Source organism: Eulemur rufifrons, chromosome 24 (assembly GCF_041146395.1).
Source record: "Eulemur rufifrons isolate Redbay chromosome 24, OSU_ERuf_1, whole genome shotgun sequence".
Taxonomy (NCBI): domain Eukaryota; kingdom Metazoa; phylum Chordata; class Mammalia; order Primates; family Lemuridae; genus Eulemur; species Eulemur rufifrons.
Window position 1 is genome coordinate 24,291,686 of NC_091006.1, and position 26,866 is coordinate 24,318,551.

At 37.0% G+C, this 26,866-nt stretch overlaps 1 protein-coding gene across 1 annotated transcript; it reads left to right on the forward strand.

Annotated features, from left to right (window-relative positions):
• Window positions 1–2,436: 2,436 nt before the first annotated feature.
• LOC138374279 (transmembrane protease serine 11G-like) lies at window positions 2,437–26,866 on the forward strand. Its single transcript, XM_069456990.1, has 10 exons — window positions 2,437–2,483; window positions 6,715–6,881; window positions 7,468–7,586; window positions 10,656–10,723; window positions 11,372–11,526; window positions 21,033–21,071; window positions 21,339–21,510; window positions 22,495–22,754; window positions 24,704–24,846; window positions 26,705–26,866. The coding sequence occupies exons 1-10, from the start codon at window positions 2,437–2,439 to the stop codon at window positions 26,864–26,866; spliced, it is 1,332 nt and encodes a 443-aa protein (XP_069313091.1).

Below are 26,866 nucleotides of genomic sequence, written 5' to 3' on the forward strand. Positions count from 1 at the left end.
GAGCCCAGGAGTTTGAGGTTGCTGTGAGCTAGGTTGACGCCATGGCACTCTAGCCGGGGCAAAAGAGTGAGAGTCTGTCTCAAAAAAAAAAAAAAAAAAAGACAGGAAGGAAGAGACCAAAATGCTCTGCAGGGTCAAAAGTGTGTTTTCATTCAATGTAACAGCTCCCATAGCTACTATTCACCAAAGCTCTCAAAATCAAGAGCTATCATTATTTTTCCCTTTTGGCACTGACTTGACTTCCCCAGCAGTTTCAAATAGTTCTTTCAATAGTTCTTTTTGACTCAAGGAAGACCTTTGTCGATTTTCTTTTCAAACTTTAAATTTTAGTTTTTAAATAAAGACTGTTTCCCAATACTTAGATATAGTGACAGCAGGACTTGTTCATTCGAAAAGATTTGCAAATAGTGCATTTGTGCACATTTAAACTTTCACAATAAGCCCTGCTTTCTTGTGGATGTCAAAATTTGCTGTTAGTAACAGTAGAAAGAGAGATGATTCAGGGCAAACTATGCTTAATTGAAAACATTAGTAAGAAAACAGGAAAATGTACCAAATTTTTTTTAAAAAACCCTAAAGCCATATTGGCAAAAATGGATGGAAGAACTGTTTGGGCCAGTCACGTTACCTTCAATAGCCCAGGTCAATGGCATATGCAATCTTTTTGGTTCTTATCACATTTTAATTATCTCAATGCTCTGAAATTTCCTTCAAGGAATAGTTTCTCACTGAATTCCACCATAAATATTTGCATTAGTGAACAGATCTTTGAAGGATAGCACTCTCTCACCTTGATTATGCCCTTCTGAACTCTTACCTAACTGCAATATTAGGTATTTTAATCATATTTTAACTATGATATCAATCAACTTTCCATTCATGAAACCTTGTCTTTCTTATTTGTATAATGTAGGATGACAGAAACTAGACACACAGCTTGTCAGAACACAAAACATAAAAGAAAGCACAAACCTCATTTAACCTCTTACACAACTTTTAGTGTTTCTGCCCATATCACCTATTTTATGTAAGTCTCATTGTACCTGTGGCACAATTAGAATGATCATCATCATCTTTACTGAGCCACTATTTTTATGAATAATAACACTACTACTCCCTGGTATTTGCACGACAACAACTTTCTTCCAGAGTTATTCTGTCTTCCCTAGGAAATGAAGCAAAACCCCAAGTGGTGATTAACCTATCTTGTTCTAATCTCCCCATACCCATTCCTTCCTAATAATTCTTTCCCCCTGGATGCTTCAATATGTGCTCACCACATAAACCCTGCTTCTAAAAGTGTGGTTTTTCCATGCTTAGATACAGTGCAGGCTCTGGTGTCCCTGCTCTCCCAAGCTTGGAAAACCCTTTATCTGCTGGAACACTCTGTGGAGATAAGCGGGGCTTTGCTAGGCTGCCCAGCTGCTCCCTAACCCACGAGTAGTTTGCGTCTAGTGCTGCCACTCAGGCTCTGAAGTCCTGGGCACCAGTTCCCAACTCTGTTTCTTTCTTGAGCAACACGTCCACCATCCTCCAGTTCACTCCACTCCATCTACATACAAACTCCTTGGTATCTTTTCTTAGCTATTTTTTAAAAATTAGATTTTCTTTTTAGTATGCCCTGGATAAAAATGGTAATAAAATACCCAAAACTCCTAAGTCCTCACCATGTTTCAGCTACTGTTCCAAGTGCTCTTACATATACTAACTCATTTAGTCTTTGCAATAATCCCTCAAGGAGGGTGCCATGGTTTGGGTATTTGTCTGCTCCAAACCTCATATTGAAATTTGATCCCCAATGTTGAAACTAGTGCCTAATGGGAGGTGTTTTGATCATGAGGGTGGATCCAATGACTCAATAAATTAGTGCCCTCACTAGGGGGTAAATTTTCACTCCATTAGTTCCCAGGAGAGCTGATTGTTAAAAAGGGCCTAGCACACCTCCTCTCTCACCACGTGATCTCTGCATACTCCAGCTCTATTTTGCGTTCCACCACGAGTAGAAGCAGCCTGAGGCCCTCACCAGAAGCCAAGCAGATGCTAGTGCCATGCTTCTTGCATGGCCTGCAGAACTATGAGCCAAATAAGCCTTTTTTCTTTATAAATTACCTAGCCTCAGGCATTCCTTTATAGCAACACAAAACAGATTGAGACAGTGCATATTATTATCCCCATTTTACTAATGAGGAAGCTGAAGCACAGAGGTTGAATGATTGCTAAAAGTCCCTAGTAGGGGAGAAAGGGTAAGAACTCAGGTGGGATGGCTGCAGAACCCACCCTCTAAACCACGATGCTGAACAACCTCTTTTAGGGGCTTTCACATCTTGTGGCCCTTCCTGTGGCAGAAAGAAATCCATTTATCTCTCATCCTTGAATCACTGAGTGCCAACATTTTGGTTAAATAACGCATTTGAAAATCTCCAGAAAAAAGAACACATGCTAAGAGATCTACCTGAGGGGAAAGGATCTGAAGATGTACCTTGGTAAACAATTATAACATTGAAAGAAATAGCTGATGTTGAAAAGAGCAAGAAGAGTCCTGTCCATTCTGCTGAAGAAACACTGACCCAGGAGGCATTCTGGATAATGAGCCACTTCGCATTTAAATGAAGGTCGGGGAGGGATTAAAAAGATGACAATTTTCAAAAATGCTTTGACTCTGCCAAAAGTTTTCTGCACTGACCTGCTGAACAGGTAGCTTTTTGTAGGTGCTCATCTTTACACTGGCACAGGTGAGGTCACCTGTGTTTTCTTTTGTTTGTGTGTCAGAGGTTTCTCCAAGGCTGGATTTTCCTGCACTGCAGTGAACCTGTTGAGTAGTCTTGCTGGGATAGTCTGACCAAAGTTAAATTCTTTGAATTGGAAGCATTAGGGATAGGGAGAAGCCAAGAAGAAAAGAGAAGGAGAGAATCATCCTTTAGTGATTTTTAAGTAAAAAATTTAATTGTAATTGCATCTTGATTTTAGGTAAACGCTTAATCTCATTTCTCCTCCTGCCACTGATGAAGGAATTCATCTCCAGCAAAACTCTCTGGTAAAAATAATTTTTGTTTTGCAAATGGTTTAGGACTGTCTACTACTCTTTGACACATTCTTTTATTGAGTAGATAAATATTTACCAAGTATTTATGAGGCACAAGCTTCCACCAGTCTGGAACAGCCATTGAAATTAGTCAATGTTTAAATCAAAATTAGATTAATAACAAAATAAATAGGGAGAAAAAGTATTTTTTTAAAAAATCAAGGAATATATATTTAGGTCATGTTGCAAGGAAATAAATTGAAACAATTTCTCACTCTGACAGATACATGACTATAATTCAATCACAATGGTGTTTCTGATGTTAGAAGTGGCATAATTCAACAGGTAACCACGTCCTTCTGAAGATGAGAATTTTGTTGCAAAACAATCTCCCTGTTTACAAATTGTTTTCTGTATCTGACTCAGAGAGGAAAATAATGAAAAAAAATGGGTCCAGCCTTTTTAGGCTTTAAAAAACATTATCATTATTTTTCAGCCATTATTTGCTTCAAAGAAGAATCATTAGCCCTTCTTTGAAATTCTCTTTAAAATTTTCTGCAGGCCGGGCGCGGTGGCTCATGCCTGTAATCCTAGCACTCTGGGAGGCCGAGGTGGGTGGATCGTTTGAGCTCAGGAGTTTGAGACCAGCCTGAGCAAGAGCGAGACCCCATCTCTACTAAAAATAGAAAGAAATTATATGGACAGCTAAAAATATATAGAGAAAAATTTAGCCGGGCATGGTGGTGCATGCCTGTAGTCCCAGCTACTCGGGAGGCTGAGACAGAAGGATCGCTTGAACTCAGGAGTTTGAGGTTGCTGTGAGCTAGGCTGACGCCACGGCACTCACTCTAGCCTGGGCAACAGAGTGAGACTCTGTCTAAAAAAAAAAAAAAAAAAAAAAAAAAAAAAAAAATTTTCTGCAATTCTGACAGCAATTTGTGTATGCTATGCTCCTCCTTTAAAAGACTGTAAGTTCCTCAAAAGAAAGATCTATTGAAGAGTCTTTATATTCTATTTTCTATATAGTAGTGCTCAATAAATACCTGCTGAGTTAACTAATAACTGAATGCATTAATTGAGTTTACCTCAACTCTCATTCATATACTCTTATTTTCTCAAGTATTTAATATGTCCTAGGTTCTCATGCCTCCTTGTCTTTGCTTATGTTGTTCTCTCTGCCTGAAGCTCACATCACTCTTGTCAATTCCTCTTCAGCCTTCAAGGCCCAATTCAAAGGACAACTTCTCTAAGGCAAAAACCATTTGTATCTGCTAATTTCTAATAGCATTTTGGGCATAATTCTATGATGACATGTAGCAATTGTATTATAGTAGTTACTTCATGTGTCTCTGGATTACACATCCTTTAAGATAGGAGACTATGTTTTAATCATTTTGAATCTCTAGGAGAAGGTGTTTCCCTGGGATATGGAAGAAAGTCAATGAATGTCAACTGAATGAGTTCATGATTGCCCATGGTCTTCTATCAGTAATGATGATGAATATATCCATCAGCTCTTGCCAATGCCCCAGCTCTAACTCAGCTCTTCTAAAGACATGTTAGATATTTGCAGATTTTAATGCTTTCCTCTTGCCACCTGACCAAAGAGTAGGCAGGCCAGAGTAACTTTACATCCTTTCAGAAACCCAGCTGAACTTAGAATTAGTGCTACTTGAATACTTAACAGAGCTCAGGGTTATGGTCTTGGGGTGGGGAAACTGCTTCTAGGTTCTCCTTTGCCCAGACCCTAGGGTACCAGGGGAATCCTCACTCCTTCCAGATCATTGATGCCTGAAGAGGTGACTAAAATGATATATTCAATTATTTAGCTGGGGCTTACTTTCCACTTTACCACTACCAGGTGTCAATCTCAGGTAAAGTAATTTCTTGCTTCTCTTTTCCACATGTAATTTTGACAGACAAGGTAAGAACCAGGACCTTTAACTCTCAGAATCCTATTCCTGTCCAGTTCCCTTGTGGATTAGATCTCTCTGGGCAACCAGCCTATGTGGGTGGTATCCTAGCCTGCCACAACTCTGTAACTGTTCATATTTTGTCTTTATACTGTGGGCCCTGACACTGGGATAGGGACAGAGCTCTGTCACATTTCCCTGCTTCCACGAAGATTTCTCAAATGTGCGTAATTTGCAAACCACTTCCCATGGTTTTTGCCACATTTGCAAACCACTGGTATTATTATTGTCTTGATTTTTTTAAGTTCAATTTTTATTTACTCAAATAAATGTGGCCTTATCCTATGCAATATCATCTATAAAAATCATAGGCTTGAAATATTATAACCCTATAAAATATATATTTATCATATCATACCATAGAATTCCTGGGTCCAAAGTTCTGAGCTACCACTATGTGTTTGTTCTTTCTATTAATGATTTCTTCTTATTTTTGCTAACTATTTTTTCCATATAGTTCTTTTCCATTTTCATAAATCTTCCAATTATAGATCCTCTTCATATGCATTACAGATTACATGAACTACAAATTGGAGCAATGGGTTTAAGAATAAAGGTGTGAAAAGAGCCCCAACAGCCTAAGTCCTATTTTTGGCTCTCCCAATATCCAACTTGAGGTTCTGGTAATCTCTGCTCCTCTCTCTGCATGTTAGAATAAGAGGAATGACCCAAATGCTCTTGCTCTCTAAGGTTCATTGTGATTTAAAGCACATGAACTAAATATAAAATATTCACTTATTTACAAAGAAAAAAAATTCAATACATCTTATATAATGGACCAATAAGTATATGAAACAGTAGTCAACTATAATATGAGGCTGGCTTTTAAAAATCAAAATATGCTAATATCTTCTCCCATTCTGGAGAATGGCCTTTATCCAAAAGTCCCCAAACAATAAATGTTGGCGTGGATGTAGAGAGATAGGAACATTCATACACTGCTGGTGGGACTGCAAACTAGTACAACCTCTGTGGGAAGTAATATGGAGATACCTCAAAGAACTACAAGTAGAACTACCATTTGATTCAGCAATCCCATTACTGGGCATCTACCCAAAGGAACAAAAGACATTCTATAAAAAAGACATCTGCACTCGAATGTTTATAGCAGCACAATTCACAACTGCAAAGATGTGGAATCAACCCAAGTGCCCATCAATACATGAGTGGATTAATAAAATGTGATATATGTATACCATGGACTTCTTCTCAGCCATAAAAACCAATGGTGATCTACCACCTCTTATATTATCCTGGATGGAGCTGGAGCCAATATGATACTATGTGCAGTATCACAAGAATGGAAAAACAAGCACCACATGTACTCACCATCAAATTGGTATTAATTGACCAACACTTAAGTGCACATATAGCAATAACATTCACCGGGTGTTGGGCAGATGGGAGGGGGGAGGAAGGGATGGATATATACACACCTTAAGGGTGCGGTGTGCACCGTCTGGGGGATGGACAGGCTTAAAGTTCTGACTCGGGTGGGGCAAAGGCAATATATGTAACCTAAACATTTGTACCCCCGTAATATGCTGAAATTAAATAAATAAATAAATATAAAAATATGAAGTTAAATGTCAATTAGCTTTTGGATAGTATTTTGAGAATTTTTTTATGGAAAATACATTCCAATGTTATCAAATGCAATACGAGCTAACTATAAATTCCATAAAATATAAAATATTTTCTACATCAAAAAAAATTTAGTCTTACAGTTCTACTTGTTTTTAATATACAACTCTCTCTTAAAAGGCCAGAGACACTGGGTAGAAGAAAAAGTTCGTTGAAACCATGGATGATTGCTCTTATTGTCACAGCTATTGTGTTGGTTCTGGCAATAATTATTGGTCTCCTTATTCATTTCTTGGCATATGGTAAGTATCTATCTCATTGCATTATTTTGAAAACTTGAAGACCCACTCAATTATTTCAAAACATTAATATTTTCTATTATCTTAGAATGCAGTTTTCATTTGAACAAATTTACATACATTTTGGAAGAATAAACTTTTATGTGTAAAAACTACTGCTAACATTTAAAATTTCATGTAGTTTATATAATATCTCTTGAACAATGCAACAGATTCACTTCCTATGTAATTTTGTGATTCAATAATATTTAGTATGTTGAGGGTAAAAAATTATTTTAGTAGAAATTCTAACTTAGAGGTCAACTTATGAGACTATATTAAATTCTACTGTTACTTAATTTATAGCTTAAATTTATGAATCATCACTAACAGATAACTGCAAGAATACACACCTGACAACCATGGTAACTGTGAGAATGCGTGATCTTAAAAAAGGGTTGGAGGGAGATATTGACCACAGCTATTGAATGTTTAATTATCAGGAGTTTGCCAATGACATGACATTTTGCTTATCATCCCCTCTACTTCTCACGTTTATACAACTCAAATGAACTAGGCAGAAACCATGTGTTTCTCTTCTGCCTTCCAGACCAGAAGTCTCATTATTACCAGGCCTCCTTCCAGATCCCTAGTATTCAATATGATCCTGATTTTTCAGTAGAACACTCAACGTCTGGGACTGACATGAAACAAAAAGTCAATGATGAGGTAAGTCTGAGATTCGCTGGTATCATTCCTACCCTGGCAATACTATTGTGAAGGTTAAAGTAAGAAGTGAGTTGAGCACATTCCTGATAGCACCCATTGTAGGGTCGCCAGATAAAATTTAACTGTGCATTCTGTATTCTATTAATGATTTCAGATCCTCCTAAAAATATTTTTATGTAGTATTTGAAACATGCTTGTGCTAAAAATATCATTCAATGTTTATTTAAAATTAAAATTTAACTGTGTTTTTTATTTGCTCATTCTGGCAACTCTAACCAACATTATCTTGGGAAGCCTAGAAAAATACATTGGAAACAAGATAATTATGCCAGAGACTTAACAACATAAGCATAACAGAAAAATAAACAAGTATTAGAATTATCTGGAAACATAATCATTCAGGCACAAGATTACTACATACAATTTATTAAGTGCCCACTGTACAGATGACCCTGATAGATTTCCCATTAGGCACATTATACCAAACATCTACTCCTGAAAATATACCACAGAATCACACAGACTAGCTCGTCTACTGAAGACTTTTGTTGTATACACAGTCTCTACTGAGCCTAACATTGACCAAAGGTGGCAGATCACTCTTGCCAAGTTCAGAAATATTTTTTTAGCCATTTCACAACCCAAAGCAAAAGCTGATAAAATGAGTGGGGTGGGCATATCTTTTAAAAAATACATCCTAAAGAAATTTTTATTGAGGAGAGTGGGGGAAGCAGGCCAGAGTATCATATATTTTGTTACAAGAATCCATATATTGAGTTACAGACAGCCCAAGCTTTGGAATCAGAAGCATCTAGATTCATTTCCTAATTTTATCCTTTGTCAGCCTAAGAACGTTTGAAAAGTTACTTGACCCCTCAAAGTTTCAACTACAAAATGAGAATAATTTTATCCATTTCCCAGAGTTATTTTGAGGATTACTAGATGTAGTGAATAGCAAGTATGACAGGTAATATCTGAATAAATGTTAGCATCTGTTTCCAGAGCTCTCTCAGAACTTTTCATACATTTATGCTAAAGCACTTACAGCCTTATGACAATATTATTTTATGTCTATGCCCCCTTTGGACTTGTGTATTCATTTGTGCTGGGGCTGAGTCTATTTCTTCTTCTATTTTTGTTGCCTCTCACAGTGTCTTCACATGGTAGGACCATAAAAATACTCATCAAGGAAATGACTAATAAATAAATGACCAACTTACTAGTATTGGTCCTGTCTCCTAGAGCATAAGTGGAGACAACATAAAGAAGGGCAGTGAAATAATTTAGACTAGGAGTAGGCAAACTTTTTCTGTAAAATGCAGAATAGTAAATATTTCCGGCCTTGCAGGCCACACAATGTCTGTGCAACTACTCACTGCTGTCATTATAGTGTGAAAGTAGCCATAGACAATACATTCACGAATGAGTGTGACTATGTTTCAATAAAAATTTATTATGAACACCGAAAGTTGAATTTTGTAAAATTTTTAGTTGTCAGAATATATTCTTCTTTTAATTTTTTTATTTATTAAAAAAACATGAAGACCATTCTTAGATCATGGGCAATACAAAAACAAATGGCAGGCCAGATTTGGCCTACAGGCTGTAGTTTGCAGACCCATGATTTAGAATGCAGGTTACAGTTATAGCAAACATTTTCCTAGAAGATTAAAACCAGGACTTAAAATGAATTTTATAGTTTCTTGTGGCATTCGATAATCAAGACTGTTTATGTGCTCAATTGCCATGGATAATATATGGCTCATGAAGCTGTGACTTTTCCATGTGAATTCAAGGGAAAAAATGATAAAATTGGAAAGAAAATGGAAATAGGCAAGCAGAAAACATATAGTTATTATGTATACATCTGTATATGTGTATATAGAGAGATTTTGTATGTATATATAAAAATGTAAATGTAAAATCTGGAAGCACAGATGCCAAAATATAAATAGCAGGTTATCTAGACAGTTATTTAAAAATTATTTTAATACATTACACTTTTCTGTACTGCTTGCTTTTAAAAATTTTTTTTACAATAAATATGTATGTATTACTTTTGTCATATAAATGTACCTGTGTGTTTACAAAACTATTTTAAGAACAAATATCTCTTCATAGTTAGTCATAAGGAAAACACATTGTCATTTGTTTTGAATAACTATTGATATCTTAGTACACCTGTGCCTACCAGCTTATCCAATGTTATTGCATGGCACTTCACCAAAGAAAATCTTATAAATTAAGACAGATGAATGAAAAACACTTGTTTGACTTACACCCAGCTTCACAGTCTAGCAGCTCTTCTCTTTTGATTTGTGGAACTAACTATGCAGACTCAGGGTCACTTAAGGTTTAGCATCTAATTGGTGTTTTTTTTCTGACAAGCCGGCTTGGTAAGGCAATGGTAATAAACAGGATTATAAGACCACAGATTCTGTAACAAGCTGTGGCTTTATTAAGAAATAATTTGATCTAGGATTTTATACCACAGAGAAATTATCCCATGTAAGTGGCATTTACAGTCTTACCTTACTCTAAGTAATCCTTTCATGCATTTTTTGGTTTTTGAGAAGTGCCCAACAAATATACATTCTCCTCCCCTCCCCATTTACCACAGGATCAAGACGTGGCCTCAAAAGTTTCATTAAAACATAAAAATATGATCTTTCAGTTACATCCATGAGGACGATAACTGAGCTTGAATGATACTGAACGATGACTGGCTGATGCCTGCATACCTAAAGCTTTTAAATCTCTGCACTTGCAAATCCATGTGTCTTTTACAATGGCTACTGAAATACCTAGCTTAATTCAACTCTTTATATCTGTCATCTTTGACCAGGTGATAAGTTGTTCAAATATCAACGTACAGTTTTAGGGATGATGTTTATGACTACAGGATTATGCCCAAATGAGCGTTCGGGGAATAGCTGTAAACACACATCAATATAAATGATATTTGCATCACAGCAGGCTTTATATAAGCATTTTTGTGATGTACTGAAATGTTTGAAATTCATATTTAACAAAGATCTATTCTGTTGGATTTTTTTTTTCTTTTCTCAGATAGATAAGATATTTCAAAGATCCAGTTTAAATCATCATTACATCAAGTCTCATGTCATCAACTTTAGGTAATCACAACTAATTAATTTGTATGATAAACAAAGACAACTTTGCATTATTTTGTTTTTCTTAAATTATTTGCTCTGTGGACAGGATCTAAAGATCTTAGATGCACCAAGAGCAGAAATAGCCTAATACTTTACATTTAATTGTTATTCCTTCTGTACAGAGTACCTATAGTGAGTTCCTTGAGTAGTGATAAAATATATTCTACTGATTGTCCTTTTACAGACTTTCATTTCAGATGAAGATTCTTAAAATCATTAATTACTGCTCTCAATTTTACTTTAAAAATAACAGATAAGAATTTCTGAAATACAAGAATATATATATATATCACATACTCTATATAAACACTATATAAATATAGAACTGGTGGATTTAACAAGTGCTTTTGATTTATTTTTTCAGAAAAAAATGTTCTAGAACTCTCAAATACTCTCCCCTCCCTGAATATGATCAAGTTTTACAAGGAGGGAATAACTTATGTATTAACATCTGTATGATATAAGGGGAAAAAAAATCCATGGCAAAAAAATGCATAACATATTTATGTTGTATTTTCTTGAAGATATAACTAATATTTAAGTCATAAGGTATAACATAATAATTACTATGGCGATGACCTCACTCATTCTGATGATTTTGTTTCATAGGCCAAGTAATGATGGTTTGGAAACAGATGTATTGCTTAAATTTACTTCTAACAATGTGGACACAATAAAAAGGCAAGCTGATAACATTTTGCATCAGACGTTGAATTCAAATGAAACCTTCTTGAAGATAGACACTTCATTACCTTATCTTACAGGCAAGAAATACTATTTTCTTCCCTATTATAGTTAATCATTCTTTAATAATATAATTATAGAAATAATTATAAAGCAAGAATTGTATGATAATCCAACTATCACAGTCTTTCTTCGTTTTTTAAAAAGATCTTAGTGGAATAGTTTGAATCAATTAAGCATGCATATGACAAAACCTACACTCTGCTACTGATAAACAATAGTAATCTATAGTGCCTGACTCCTCCTCTTGCAATACGCTCTACAGTCTGAATCCAGAATGTGGGAGTGGTGTGGACAGGAACCACAGTATGTGGATCACAAACATGATTTTTGGAAGGAGGCCTGGCACTGTAGGTTACACCACTGCACCCGGAATAGGATTGGCCCAGAACACAGAAAGGGCAGAAGACAAACACCAGACCCTGACAGTATCTGTCTCAGGCATAAAGACACCATTTCATTTGCAACCCAGACATAAACAGCTGGTTGGTAGATGCGTGAGGTGTAAGACTACACAAAGTTCATTACAATACAAAAACTGATGTTAGCCTCCTATGAACTAATTTTGTCATATTTTACCAGAACTTATTTAAGATGTGAAAGGAGATCATAGAGCTGACAGAAAATTACAAGTTACCAATAACTCTTCCCTCAGTACTTTTTCCCCAAACTATTCCTGAGGACTAGAATAAGTATATTATAATATGTTAATAGAGGAGAAAATTCTGTGATAGATTTGGCCAAAGTCAAAAAGAAGGTAAAATAGCTTGAAGGTAAGAGTGTGAAGTCTCTATGAGTAATGCCCAGCATTCAGTTCTGTTAATCATGCAGACAGAACAGAGTAGACTCTGAATCCAGTGCGCTGGACTTTAGATTGCAGAAGCAAGACTCCCTGAAGGAAACAGCCTGTTGGAAAGATGTAGGTATGTGTGAAATGGAACTTTATTTTTTAAGAAACTCAATTTTGATTTTGAGTTCCTGTTAAGTCAACTTGTTAGAAAATTAGGCCGGGCGCGGTGGCTCACGCCTGTAATCCTAGCACTCTGGGAGGCTGAGGCGGGTGGATAGCTCGAGGTCAGGAGTTCGAGACCAGCCTGAGCAAGAGCGAGACCCCGTCTCTACTAAAAATAGAAAGAAATTATATGGACAACTAAAAATATATATAGAAAAAATTAGCCGGGTATAGTGGCGCATGCCTGTAGTCCCAGCTACTCGGGAGGCTGAGGCAGTAGGATCGCTTAAGCCCAGGAGTCTGAGGTTGCTGTGAGCTAAAGCTGACGCCACGGCACTCACTCTAGCCTGGGCAACAAAGTGAGACTCTGTCTCAACAAAAAAAAAAAAAAAAAAAAAAAAGAAAGAAAATTAAATTCATCATTTCCGGATCTATCCCCCACTCCCACCTCCAACCCCACTCTATGGTGTTAGGTGACCTAGGTCCTTCACAGTGTTGAATGGTGTGGGGGGGGGGGACGTTTAGGTCTCAGTCATTACTGGTCATACAGGTGTCTGCTGGTGATCCATTGTCCATCCCCAGATCCTCAGTTGCCTGTTTAAGCAAGTTATTGTTGAGACATTCCTCATTCCCATCCAAAGTCTCCCTTAGAGTGGCATTTCCTGATACTTCTTTGCTTTGCAAAGGTCCTGGGGAATTGCTTTGATTTATGTGTTTTTTGTTTCATCTCTCTCCCCAGAAGACGGATAATTTTCTGAATATAGGAAATGTGTCTACTACAGTCACAAGCATATCACCAAGATTAGCGTAGAGCTCAACACAGAGTAGGAACTTGGTATTTGTGAAATGATTTATCTTTAACTCTGTAAACTAAATCTGTTCAAAGTGAGTAGGACACAAAAGAGGTCTTTTAAAATTAATAATACGACAAGAGCACTGAAGAACCTGAAATCATTCCTATCTCCACATAGAGTTTTAGAACTGTATTGGAAAAAAAAAGTGAGAGGTTTCATACTTAAAATTTTTTAAAACAAAAGTTGAGTTTTATAGGATAAGAGACATCATTTAAATATATGCAGTGAAAAGAAAAGAATGCATAGAATGGACTCTAGGAGAGACTGCAAGTGATAGTAGAAAGATTGCTAGACTCAGAAGACTTGCATTCCAGCAATAATCACAGTAGGGTGGCCTTGGATAAGTTGCTGAAACTTTGTGCCTCAATCCGTTTTGCAAAATGAAGATAATAGCAACTGTGTAACTTACTCTTTAGGAAGGTGTACAAATGCTTTTAAAAGCCCTAAGTACAAATAAATTAGTTTAACATTTTAAGGACTTTCTCAGGTATCTGAGTTCTTTTCTAGAAGTTTTATAATTTTACATTTTAAACATGCTTTTCATACATTTCATTTTTTTTTATAAGTTTTATAGTTTTACTTTATATTTTACATTTAAGTCTATGATTCATTTTGAGCTAATTTTTGTATGCAGTGAGATTTAGGCAAAGGCTTATTTTTCTTTTGCTAATTGATGTTCAATTGTGCCAGTACCACTTACTGAAAAGGCTATCCATCCTCCATTGAATTCGTTTTGCTCCTTTGTCAAAAATAAATTGGGTATATTTGTGCGGCTCTATTTTTGAGTCCTCCATTCTGTTCCATTGATTTATATGTCTGTCCCTTCATTAGTACCACACTTTCTTGATTACCATAGCTATACAGTGAGCTAGCTGTAACATTGGTAAGAATGATTTCTCTCACTTTATTCTTTATCAAAATTGTTTTGACTCTTCTAGTTCTTTTCTACATAATATTTAATATATTCTTGTTTATGTCTACAAAGAAATTTGCTGACATGATAGAAATTTTGAACATATAGAATTTAAGGAGAATTGACATATTTACTATGAATCTCTTCATTTTATAACTTTCAGCATACAAATCCTGTACATTTTTATATCTATAGGTGAATATTTCTTTTTTGTTGGAGAAAATGTAAATGTTTTTGTGTTTTTAATTATGGTTTCCACTTGTTCATTGTCAATACATAGAAATGCAATTGATTTTTATGTATTGATCTTATATCCTAGAACATTATTAAACTCACTTATTATTTTTAGGAGTATTTTTAATAAATTCCTTGGGGTTTTCTATGTAGACAATCACATTGTCTATAAATAGAGACAGTTTTATTTTTTTCCTCTCCAATTCAAATGCCTTTTACTTGATTTTCTTACCTACTCAGTGGCTAGACCTTCCAGTAGTGGACATTTGTGCTTTATTCCAATTATAGAGAAAAAGAATTCAATTTTTCACCTTTAAGTATGATGTTAGATACAGGTTTTTGTAGACATTCTTTATGAGGTTCAAGAATTACTCCTCTATTCCTAATGAACTAAAAGTTTTTATCATGAATGGGTATTGGACTTTCTTTTGAACTAAAATTCGTATAACATGAAATTAGCCATTAATCATTTTAAAGTGTACAAGTCAGTGGCATTTAGTATGCAATGTTGCAGAACAATCACCTCTACCAAGTTTCAAGACATTTTTATCACCTCAAAAGAGAATCTTATACCCACTAAAAAGTCACTTCTCATTCCCCTTTCCCCTAGCCCTTGGCAACCACTAACTGACTTTCTGTTTCTCTGGATCCGGAAAGGGACGTGTAATGACGTCCACAGCTAGAGACTGAACAAAAATAAAAAAATTAAGAGTGTATAATGCTTTTGCTACTCTCTGTTGTGGAGGGGCAGAGTACTCCGCCTTTTGTTTTTCCAAATAATTTTTTAAGGTTTGGGTGGTCTGCTCAACAATTGCCTGTCCAGTAGGGTTATGTGAGTGCCAGTGATGTGGTGAATGTTCCAGTTCTATACAGTAGTCTGACAGGCAATTGTGGTGTAACAGGGTCCATTGTCAGTCTTTACAGTATGAGGAAGCCCTAGATAAGCAATGGAGTTTAACAAATGAGTGATAGCATGGGAGACACACTCACCTGAAAATGGAGTGGCATGGATCATTCCTAAGTATCAACAGTTACATGTAGATACCGAAGGCGCCCAAAGGCAGGGAAATGAGTAACATCCATTTGCCAGAGTGATTTAGGAGTTAGGCTATGAGGGTTAACCCTAGATGATAAAGGCACACCTTGTCCAGCCTGACAAGCTGAGCAGGCACAAACCATGTGACAAGCTTGTTTCTGGGTAATGGGAAACTGTTTAATAAGCGTTTGAGCATTTTGGTGAAAGAACTGATAGGATGTTACAGCATTTTTAAAGGCATTAGTGGAACATAACATGGTAGGAAATGAGACGATCAACAGCATTATGTCCCTTGGTCAGAGGTGCAGGCAAAGGTGTATTAGCATGAATATGAGAAATAAAGAGGGGGTGTCACCAGATATCTAATAAGCCCTGTAGAACAAGGAATTGTTGAAGTTTGATTAGGTATGTCCTTAATGATAGCAGTTTTGACATGGAGAACAGAATAGAATACATAATGGGAATCAGTGATGATGTTTAGGGGTTCTAATGGAAATGTTTTTACAGCTAATATAAACACTCTTAATTCTGCTTGTTGAGTGGAGGGAAAACCGGAGGTGGATAAATATTTCCAATCACCATCTTTCCATGCAATTCCTGCTTTGGATAATCATCCTGAGCCATCTATAAACATTGTCCAGACAGTGGGAAGAGGTGTAGGAGAAGAGTTTTGTAAGCAGTTGTACAGGAAGTAAGGAGAGTGTGAAGAGAAGCTTGTCAGAGAAGTAATGGAAGGAAAGAACCTACATAACTTGCAAGGACTGATTGCCAAAGTAAAGAATTATGTAAAGTTGCTTTGAAGCAGTTTTTAGGAATAGGGAGATATACAGTGTACAGATCTAATCCAAGCAATCCCTTAATAATTAAAGAGACAAAGAGATCTAGAAGGGGAGAAAAGGTTTTGGAGGGAGTGTGAAGTAGAAGCAGCCATTCCAAAGGAGCCATGTGAGGTGTTAATTGGCCTGTAAGAGCAGTTGGACATAGTGGGGTGTTGAAGATAAATAAAAGAACAGGTAGGCATTCATATAAGTGGGAACAGAAAATGCAAATTTTTTCCTGGTCTTGTTTCAACTGTGAAAAAATCTTTTAAATCAATTACAATCAAAGGCTAATCTCTTGGAATTAATGATAGCTGGGGAAGATAAGTTTGTAGAGGTCCCATCAGGACTGTAATAGCATTAAGAGCTCTTAGGTCCTATAGTAAACCACCACTTATGGTTCTTTTTAGGGATGACTAATACAGGGGTGTTCTATGGGCTCAGGGAAGGTTCTATATGTCCCACTTTAAGTTGGTCCTGGACAAGAGTTTTTAAATGTTTTAATTTATCCTGCTTAATGGGCTGCTGCTCTATCCAGATGGGCGAATTAGTAGGCCATTGTAAAGGTGTGGGTTGCATTGGATGCACCTGAGCAGTGGCCCCTAATGAAAAGGCTGGGTAGTTGGAAGAAGATTCCATTGTTCTAGCAAATCTCATCCCCATAAAGATTGGCCCTCTCCTAGGCAATGTTGAAAAGCAAATGGTTTTACCAGGGTTGGAATAGAGATCCCCTTTGAGGGGGGAGGAGAAAGAGGTAGCTGTTCCTCCTGTTGAGCCACAGAAGGTGATAGTGGAGAGAATGGCTCAGGATTTGGGAATTTTACAGCAGGCAGGGGACACGGGCTCCTCTGGCGGAGCAGACAGCGGAAGAGGAGGAGGAACAGATTCCTACAGATTAGAATCTGCAGGAATAGCAAGGGAGTCAGCGCTGTTCGCACCAGGCTCAGTGTAGTTAACACTGCAAGGGGCACCGGAACCCCCTGCCTAAGATTCTTTTTAAAAACCTTCCCTACTTGTTCCCAGAGCTCTAAACCTAACATGCCCTCATCTGGGAACCAGGGGCAATGCTGTCTTACTGCACAGAAGAGTTGTTGTAAAGCTTCTGGTTCGACAGAACACTGGGCAGCTTTTACGAGTTGTTGCAAAGTGCACAGATAAATTCGCTGATCTTTTGTCAGGTGCTGCCCCATATTAGAAATCCCCTTCTGAAACTACATGCATGGGTCCCTTTACCAAAGCAGCAGGCGGGACTGTCCCTTACCGGGATGATTCTTCCTGTAGTCCAGACGACGAAAATGATCATTAGACGCGTGGATTCCTGAATCACGCCCAGGTCACCACTTTTGGGGGCTACTTTTTTGCTCCTGAACTCGGTAGTGAAGAAATGAATAATTACCAGAAACACACAGTGCTTAGAGAGAAGCGTCTCCCAAATTCTAAAGGAGAAAATGGCCTCCTCAGCTAGGTTCCTCCCCGTATTTATTTCCAAGGACACGTGCAAAGGGTCAGGGCCGTTTGCTAATTTCTTTAACAATTTCCATACAGGTCAGCTGACCTTTGCACTCAGCAAACAAGCAGCTTCAGGCAGGCGTTTTCACCTGACCCTTCATTCACTCTACTCACGGTCTTGCCATCTATCCTTTCTTCTGGGCCCAGCCCCTACACATGGGTTATTTAGTAGTGTGTTAATTTCCAAGTATTTGGAGATTTTTCCCATTATTGTTCTGTTATCGACTCCCAGTTTGACTCTATTAGGGACAGAGCACTTACTCTGTATGATTTCAATTCTTTTAAATGAGTTGAGGATTATGACCCAGAATATGTCTATCTTGAGGAATGTTCCATGGGTGCTTGAAAAGAATGTGTATTTTGCTATTGTTGTGTAGTAAGTTTTATAGATGTCAATTAGATCCTGTTGGTTGCGTTATAGTGTGGAGTGCGAGAAATGACCTCCTAGAGACCAAATTGAGCCAAATTATGAGTCTTTCTTAGCTGGCCAGCAACCACCCCCTGCTCTGTTAGGGTACAGGTACAGAGAATGGCCCTGAGCCGAAAAAACAGGAAGGTTTTATACTATCCTAAGTTAGAGCTACGTGACTTTAGGCACGGTGGTAGAAACAACATTATATCATCTTCTCCACAGCTGTGGGGTCTGGGACCAGCCTCGGAACCCCGTTTCGGTTACAATTTTTAAGCGAGCAGGTTTACAGAAACAGCACCAATTAAGGAGCATTCTTTCAGACGTTAATCAAGCACAACAAATTTTACAACAGGCAGCTGGAAAGTTTAAACAGTTACAAGTTAATTGCTTTGATTTATCTCTGCAGGGTACTTTTTCCCAATTACAGACATAGGTCAAGCGAACATAGGTCACCTCGCGAGTGGGCCTTTACAGTTGGTGATGTTGTTTAGTTCTGCATCCTTGCTGATTTTGTCTAGTAATTTTATCAATTGCTGAGATTGGGGGATGTTGAAGGACCCAACTATGGTTGTGGATTTTTCTTTATCTCCTTTCAGTTCTCTCAGTTTTGCTTCGTGTATTTTGAAACTCTGTTGTTTGGTGTATGAGCATGTGAAATTGCTACATATTTTTGGCTAATTGATCCTTTTATCATGAAATAATGTGCCTCTTTGTCCCAAGTAATTTTCTTTGCTCTGAAGTTTACATGATCTGACACCAGTATAGCCACTTTTGCTCTTTTGGGATTGTTCCTATGATTTTTCTTTTTCTGTCCTGCTGCTGGCAAAATGGACTGTCAGGCCTTGGCTGTGAAGTGAGGGGTTTGGGTTTTTTACTAGGTCTCTATTAGGCTTCTGCTTTCTGAGTACTTGGGATGGAGAGAACAGACTTTTCTTGAGATTATTTTGTCTATGCCTAATGATGGTTACAGGTTGCAGTCCACAGTATATGTGAGATAAAAGAAAACTCAGGAAACTCACCACTTGTCCATCCTCAAATTCTGAAGACTCTAACTATTCCGTCTTTTTCCTTCCAGCTTTTCTTTTATTGTTTCCTAATGAATAATTTTCAGAGTACTTAGCTGTATTTATAGGAGAAGAGCAAAGAAAAGTAAGTCTACACAATCTTGTTCTAGAACTGGAGCTATTCAACCTCTTTTATCCTGCAAGAGGAACATATCTATTGCATATGTTCACATATGGAACATAGCACCATCGTAGAAGTTGATCAACAGTTTCTGCATGTATAGAGATGAGTTTAGAATTAAGGAAAAATTAGCTGTGAACTAATCATAACTTCACCTCTCTCTCACTGTTCATGACCTACAGAGGGTGGGACTAAACTATAATTGACTTTATAGTGAAATGGTTGATGGACAAGCTTTTTGCCTCAAGAACTATTAAATCATGTTGTTAATAGACTTGTGAGTCTATAATATTATTGTGAGAATATAATAAGCAAATTTGTGTTTGTCACAGTACCTGCTACACAAGACTCAGTAAAAGTTATCATTACTGTGTATTTATTCACTCAGCAAGTATTTATTGAGAACATATTTGTGCCAGGAACTAAAGTCTCTGTCCTCACAGAACTGACATTCTAACTGGGGTAAGAAAGATGATGACCAACAAGTAAGTAAATAAACAAGGTAATAAACAATGTGAAACTCCATGCAGAAAACAGAGAGTCTAGGCTACTTTAGATTTAGTTGTCATGGAAGTTCTCTCTGAGGAGAGGATTTTTAAGCTGAGAGCTGAATAACAATGGGAAACAAACCATAACAGACCAAGGGAAGAGCATTCCTGGCAAAGGGGACAGCTAGGACAAAAACTGCAGGCAGGAAAACCTTGGCACAATCAAGAAACAGGAAGGCCAAGGTAGCCATTGAGTAATGACCAAGAGCGAGAACAGTTCAACATCGCATCAAAGATGTAAACAGGGACTATGTCATGGAAGTTTGGGTTTATCCTAAAGACCAGGGAATCCATTAGCTAGTTGTTGTTATTATGGGCAAAAATTAATTCTAAGGGAATTACTCTAATAAATTCTCTAAGCATGGCTCCCTGCAGATGAACTCAATGCTCCTTTTTAGAGTCTTACCTAAATTACAGACTCATTAATATGCAAGCCCACCAAAACAACATAACAGCTTTCTTAACAAAATATGGGTCTGGATTATTCATTATGTTAGCTGGCATAAGGAACAATCAAATAGTTTGGGGGACAGCCACAGATCATGCTTTCTCTATTTTGCTTTATGAAAAATATGACTGAGGATTTGTTATCACACTGGTGGATTTTGATTCCACAGGAAGCACCCATGGACCAAACCTAGATGCCAGGCTCCAGAATGCTACAAATGCCTTTACCATAACACTAAGTGGAGTCTGAAGGAAATGGTCTCTTGACATATAGCAGTGCACATGTAAAACTAGTCCTAGACCTCTTCTATTTTAACTCACATTTTAATATACTGGTATAGCATTAATTAACTAGATACAGTCCTCCTTCATAGCCTTCTCTATGCCGATTGATTTTTGTAATCATGAACGAGGATTTTCCCAGTGTCTACCTATAGTCAGAGAGTTTAGTTTACATCTAAGCCTCTCTTTTTTGTAGGATTTTATTCTATTGTCCTTAAATTAAAAATTTACTAACTAATGCAGTTCCTTCCAACCAGAAAAATTTATAGCATGCAGGCATAGTATTTTAACCTACTTTCATTACTGAGCAATCAATCATCTTGGTTTTTTTTCCAGTTATGAATGAAGAACAAGCAGAACACATTCTGAACAGCTGTAAGTTCCAAGAATATCACTGAGATGTTTATAAATCAAAGAATAAAACTCAAAATACTTTTAGCCTTTCTCCATTCCCATGTTTACTATTTCCCAAAAGTATATTATATCTCTAAATGGACATGTGATTTAATTTTCCTCAAAAAAGAAAATTACTACTAATAATTGGAAATGTCACACTTACAAATGTTTCTATCTTTATGTGTCAAACATACCTATGTATGTTTATAACTCTCTGGAAATAACTATCTAATTCCTTTGTGACAGGTTGTGGTTTAGGAAAGGAGTTGCCATCCATGGAAAGAATTGCTGATGGTGTTATTACAAAGAAAGGTGACTGGCCATGGCAAGCCAGCCTGCAGGTGGAAGGTGTGCACATCTGCGGAGCATCTGTGATCAGTGAGGAGTGGCTCCTGACTGCCGCTCACTGTTTTGATGTGTAAGTCTACATTCTGTACCCATATGATCACCAACTTCACCTCTTTTTCTCCTGTTTACCTCCTATAGTTCTTCTCTCTTTTACATTTCCTTCATGAACATCTTACGCCTTCCAATGCTACTCATGACAGTCTATCAGGCTTTAGAAAAAATGAGAATTACTGAAGAATAGCGGAAAAAATTAAGAGTATCTTCAGCTCCAACTGAAAATGTACTATCTAGAAATCTCACAAGCCAACACTGCCAAAATTAAACATGCCCACCAGTTTTCCTGAGACATATTGTAGATTTTTAAAAATTCTGAAAACAGCATCCTAACCTATAAATATATCTGATTATCCTAGATATATTTGGTGTTGTGAATATCTTTGGTGCTGGGCTTTTAGTTTTTTTATGTTTTTTGAAAATTTAACATTTGGGACACTTGGAAATAATAGAGATATTCAGTAACCCTAGTGGAATCGTATTAAGTGGTAAAAATATTCTGGATAAAATGCCAAATAAAATGGAAGCATGAAAAAACAATATCTAAAATATGGCTCCAATTTTACACTTCTCTCTCTCTCTCTCTCTCTCTCTCTCCATAGCTGTACATACATTTATATTAGTGTGCATGGATATGCGAATATATGTGTGTTTATGTGTGTATATGTTCGGACATATATGCACATTTTGTTTGTTTATATTTTCTTTCATTAATTTGCATCATTTTTATAATCAAAAATGGCAATGATACATTTCTTTTAAAAAATACAAATTCCCCTCAAGGAGAGTAATTTAAGCTACCTTGGAATGGGGGAATTGTTCTCAGCTAGATGAAAGCAAAGCATTCTTAGGGGAGAAGACTCAGAAAAGAAGATGGGAAGGTCCCAATCAACTTAAAAAATTTGCCCTTCTCCCATACTTATATCCCATGCCCATCCAGAGTCCTGGGCAACATCAGATCAGAAATGAACCAAATGTACTCCTTTTAATCTGTGATCAGTTACAAAAACCCCAGACTATGGATGGCTAGTTTTGGAAGAACCCTAAACCCTTCACTGATGAGAAGAAAGGTGCAGTCAATTATTGTTCACAAAAACTATGCTGCCCATAAACATGAGGATGACATCGCTGTGGTGAAGCTCTCCACCCCCATCGTATTTTCCAATGAGGTGCACAGAGTCTGTCTCCCGGATGCTACTTTTGAAGTTTTGCCCAAGAGTAAAGTGTTTGTCACCGGATGGGGAGCATTAAAAGCAAATGGTGAGTATCTCAGTAAAACAGCAAACAAAAAATACAAGCCTATCCTTCATTTGAAAGGAGATGTGAAATAAAATACAAAATTAAAATATACAAAATAAGATAAAATCAGATATCTCATGATAAATATGACAAAAACAAACAAAAAACAGATGTGATGAATTTCTGGAACTTTGGCTGTTACCATTACTATTACACAGTACCTACGTTTATTGCCTTTTTTATGGATTATTATGGAAACCAGTTAGAATGTTATTTTCAACATTTATTGAAGCATATTTTTATATCATTTTTTTTCTTTTGGATGCTGTCTTTTACATGTAGAGATTCTGCTATGGCTGGGTGGTTCATAAATTGCATGATTTGCAAGCGCTAGTAATGATAAGTTTCTGCAACCTATCATGCAGCGAAACAGAAATAGCCTTAAGTGAGCAATATGGATGGCTGTTCTTTACCTAGCACTTACTAAATGGGGTCCCTTTGATCCATGTATCTATGGTGGTATTCTTGAAACTGAGGTTTTATAAAGTTGACAGGTATGGCATTTTACTCCACTTAATCATACACAATAAACTGCAAACATAGACCTTGAGATCCTGATATAAGTTTCCAATTCATATGTCTATTGGTTGAACTTTTTACATATAGTTTAGTCTGCTCTCAAATTTCTGATTCTTGTTCCAGGCTCTTATTATGATGTCATAGTCTTATTTATGTGCTTGCGTGAACTATAGCTTTTATTGACTATGAGTCTTATCAGTTGATTTTATACAGGTCTGCTGCCCTCTAAATGTGCACCCCAAGATCTGGCCAGGTTGATGTACTGTTGTTATAACCTGAGAGCGGGGGATTTGCATTGTTCTACAGGAAGTGGTGATGACTATGAAGGGAAATTAAATCATTTGGGGTTTAAAGCCACTTCCTCATCATTTTTAACTCATAATGAACATGAGAGAAAGGCATAATTTCCTCTTTTTTACAAGTGAGTAAAATGATGCTTGGTAACTTTCCCAAGGTCACGTGGCTTACAAACTATGCAAACAGCATTCAAACTCATATCTGCAACCTTTAAGACCAGGGCCTTTAATCACAGAATTACCCTGACTCAGGTCTCAAATAAATAGCACTGCACTCCTTCATCCTCTCAATTGTCTTTGAATCTGCTATAAGCAAAGCATTCATCTTTATATGAAGGATTAATAGCCTTTAAAATAGAATTTATTAAGGGGAAATGAGGAGAATATAATGGCTAAAACAATACTAAGTGCAACTAGATAATACCCTTCATATAATAATGAATCAATAAATGTGTCATGAATCAATAAAACATGATCTATTTCTTATCTTAGTATTTGTTATTTACCCTGGTGTTTGTTATGAGTAGCAAGTTAAGCTATTATCAAAGTAAACTTGATCTTTCTTATGAAGCAGTAGGATTCCATCAGTATTAAAGTTACTTCCTAGTAGTATAGCCTTGTTCTATACTGCTCTTGCTAAAGGATTCCCAGTTTTCAAAATAGCTGTGTTCTTTGTGAAGTGATGTAGTAGATTTCCAGGTAAGGTAAGGTAAGCAGTCACAGATTCTCCCAGGTGTTGAGAAATACCCTGGGTTTATATCTAACATTATTCTCCATTTGGCCATGTGATCAGGGCAAGACCCCTAACCAGATAAGCTTCAGTTTCCTCAACTGAAAAAAAGAATATTTATATCTATCTTTGGTGGGTTTTGCAAGGATTAAATAAGATAGTAGGAGCAAACAAGCCAAACATAGTACCCAGCATCTAGAAGGCACCCAGGACATGTAACTTAATTCTGAACGTTGTCATTCAGCCCAGAATCCTACACCTTCAAGACTTAGCTTTCATCACTGGTCCGTCCATAGCAGGGCACAATTAACTATGAGAACAACAATGTGGAAATTCATCTATTTATTAATTTTTTCTTTCTTTAGGTGCTTTTCCTAATACTCTGCGAGAAGTTGAAATAGAGATCATAAGTAATGATATATGTAATCAAGTTAATGTATATGGCGGTGCTGTCTCATCAGGAATGATCTGTGCTGGATTCTTGACAGGAAAGCTAGATGCCTGTGAGGTAAGAATAGACTCGAATCCACAAAAATGGTTCTGTTAAGTAGGGATGGGCTTACAGACCATAGGCCAATGTCATTTCACGTGACTCCATGAAATTAACTTGTGGGGGAGCGAAGAGGTTGTAAATGAGGGAGTGGAAGAACTGTAAGACATCCTCCTCATTTAACACCCTATTTATTGAACAGAACCATCTGTAGAAAAATGGATGCCAGCTACAAATTAGGACTCTGATTAGAGAAATGTACTGGAAGCAGGTAGTGGAAACCAAGTTAGGAAGCCATACTTGCTTCAGGGCACAGTCATAACCAACAGTTGGGTATCTAATCCCTATTAACTGGGAGGCACTGTGGGACAGGCTCTGCAGCTATCTCTAAGGCCAATAAAGCATCGCTCCACCAGTGCTGCCCAAACCTTTGACTTTAAGCAGTATACATCCAGATATGATTACATTATTTAAAAACTTTACCTGTAGAATTTGAAACTAGGTCCAACAGTTTTGCAATTTTTTGAAGGATTAAGAATGGCTTTGAGAATTTGATATATATTGTGCTTTTTTTTTTTTAACATGCAAAGGTGCCACTACTGATCTATCATTGGCTGGCTGTCATGTGATGGTAATAAACATCCATTCACTTATTCACTCAGATTTTCTTGTGTACTGCAAGGCACAGCAGCAGTTACTGAAGGAAACATAAACATTTAAAACATTACAATGAATTCACAATGAATGTGCAGTCTAATAATAGAGCACACAAGTAACTAAAACAAAGGAAGGGTCAGGATTTAGCTCCATAGTCTAGAATACAAGGTGTCCTTCCAGTCCCTGAGGAGAGACAATGTAGGTGGTCCAAGATACCGCTGGATAATATAACTTAAAGGAGAAACAAACAAATCTGGATAAAAGCAGATGTTCTCTTGCCATTGGTTCATACTGTCTTGCCGCCTTTCACCACTAGCATAGTAAAATACTGAGGACCTCGATTAGGATACAAGTCTAAGGGGAAGGAGCTAAGGAGGATGTCTTTTGGTAGACCAGGTTTTCACCCTCTGTCCACCAAACACAGAAGGAGAGAAGTATGGGAGGAAAATGGAAGGGAGGGAATCAAAAGGCACAAGGCTCTAGAACCCCATGCCTGCTTTAAACAGGATTATTTCTTTTATTTAAAAACTCTGTAATGGGCTTCCACATAATACATTTTTGAATGAATAAGTCCATTGCTAAAAGATAAATTTAAAATCATTTATCTAACCTTGGATTAACGTTAACAGGGAAGTCCTCATGTTTCACATACCTTAAACCAGTTCACTAGGTCGAGGGATTCTGCCTCAATTTGGGAGGAAAATCCTTTCAGTAATAAATAGTGCATGTTTGCTTCGAGAGTCTTTGCATGTCTTCCTCCTCTTGAACCTACCACTGCATAGCAATGTCCAGGACACCCTCCTATCAATCAGTGTGAGTGGAACAAGGTGAGATTCAAATTCACAGCAAGAGAGTATTTCTAGCTAACAGAGGCTTCAAGGAGGAGGTGACATTTCAGTTGGGTCTGGAGGTCATCATTTGTGTAAGAATTGGCTGCCTAGACTTATGTTCAGTTTGTGGTCCCTGTTTAGATAGAGTAAAACTAAAAATTTTATAAGGATAAAACTGAAACTTTAGCTTTACTTATATTATATTATAGCTGAAATCATTCACAGGGACTAAGTAATAAGGTCAATTATCATATTAATACTAATGGTAAGTAAAATGGAATTCATTTTACTTGTTTCAATTCAAAGTATTAATCAGGCATTCAGATGCCGATTAACTCATTTCTGACTCCTGTTTATCAAATTGACCATATTTTTTTCTTCTTCTCCAGGGTGACTCTGGAGGACCTCTGGTTATTGCACAAGATAGAAACATCTGGTATCTTATTGGAATAGTAAGCTGGGGAATAGACTGTGGAAAAGAAAACAAGCCTGGACTTTATACCAAAGTGACTCATTATCGGGACTGGATTAAATCTGAAACTAACATCTAA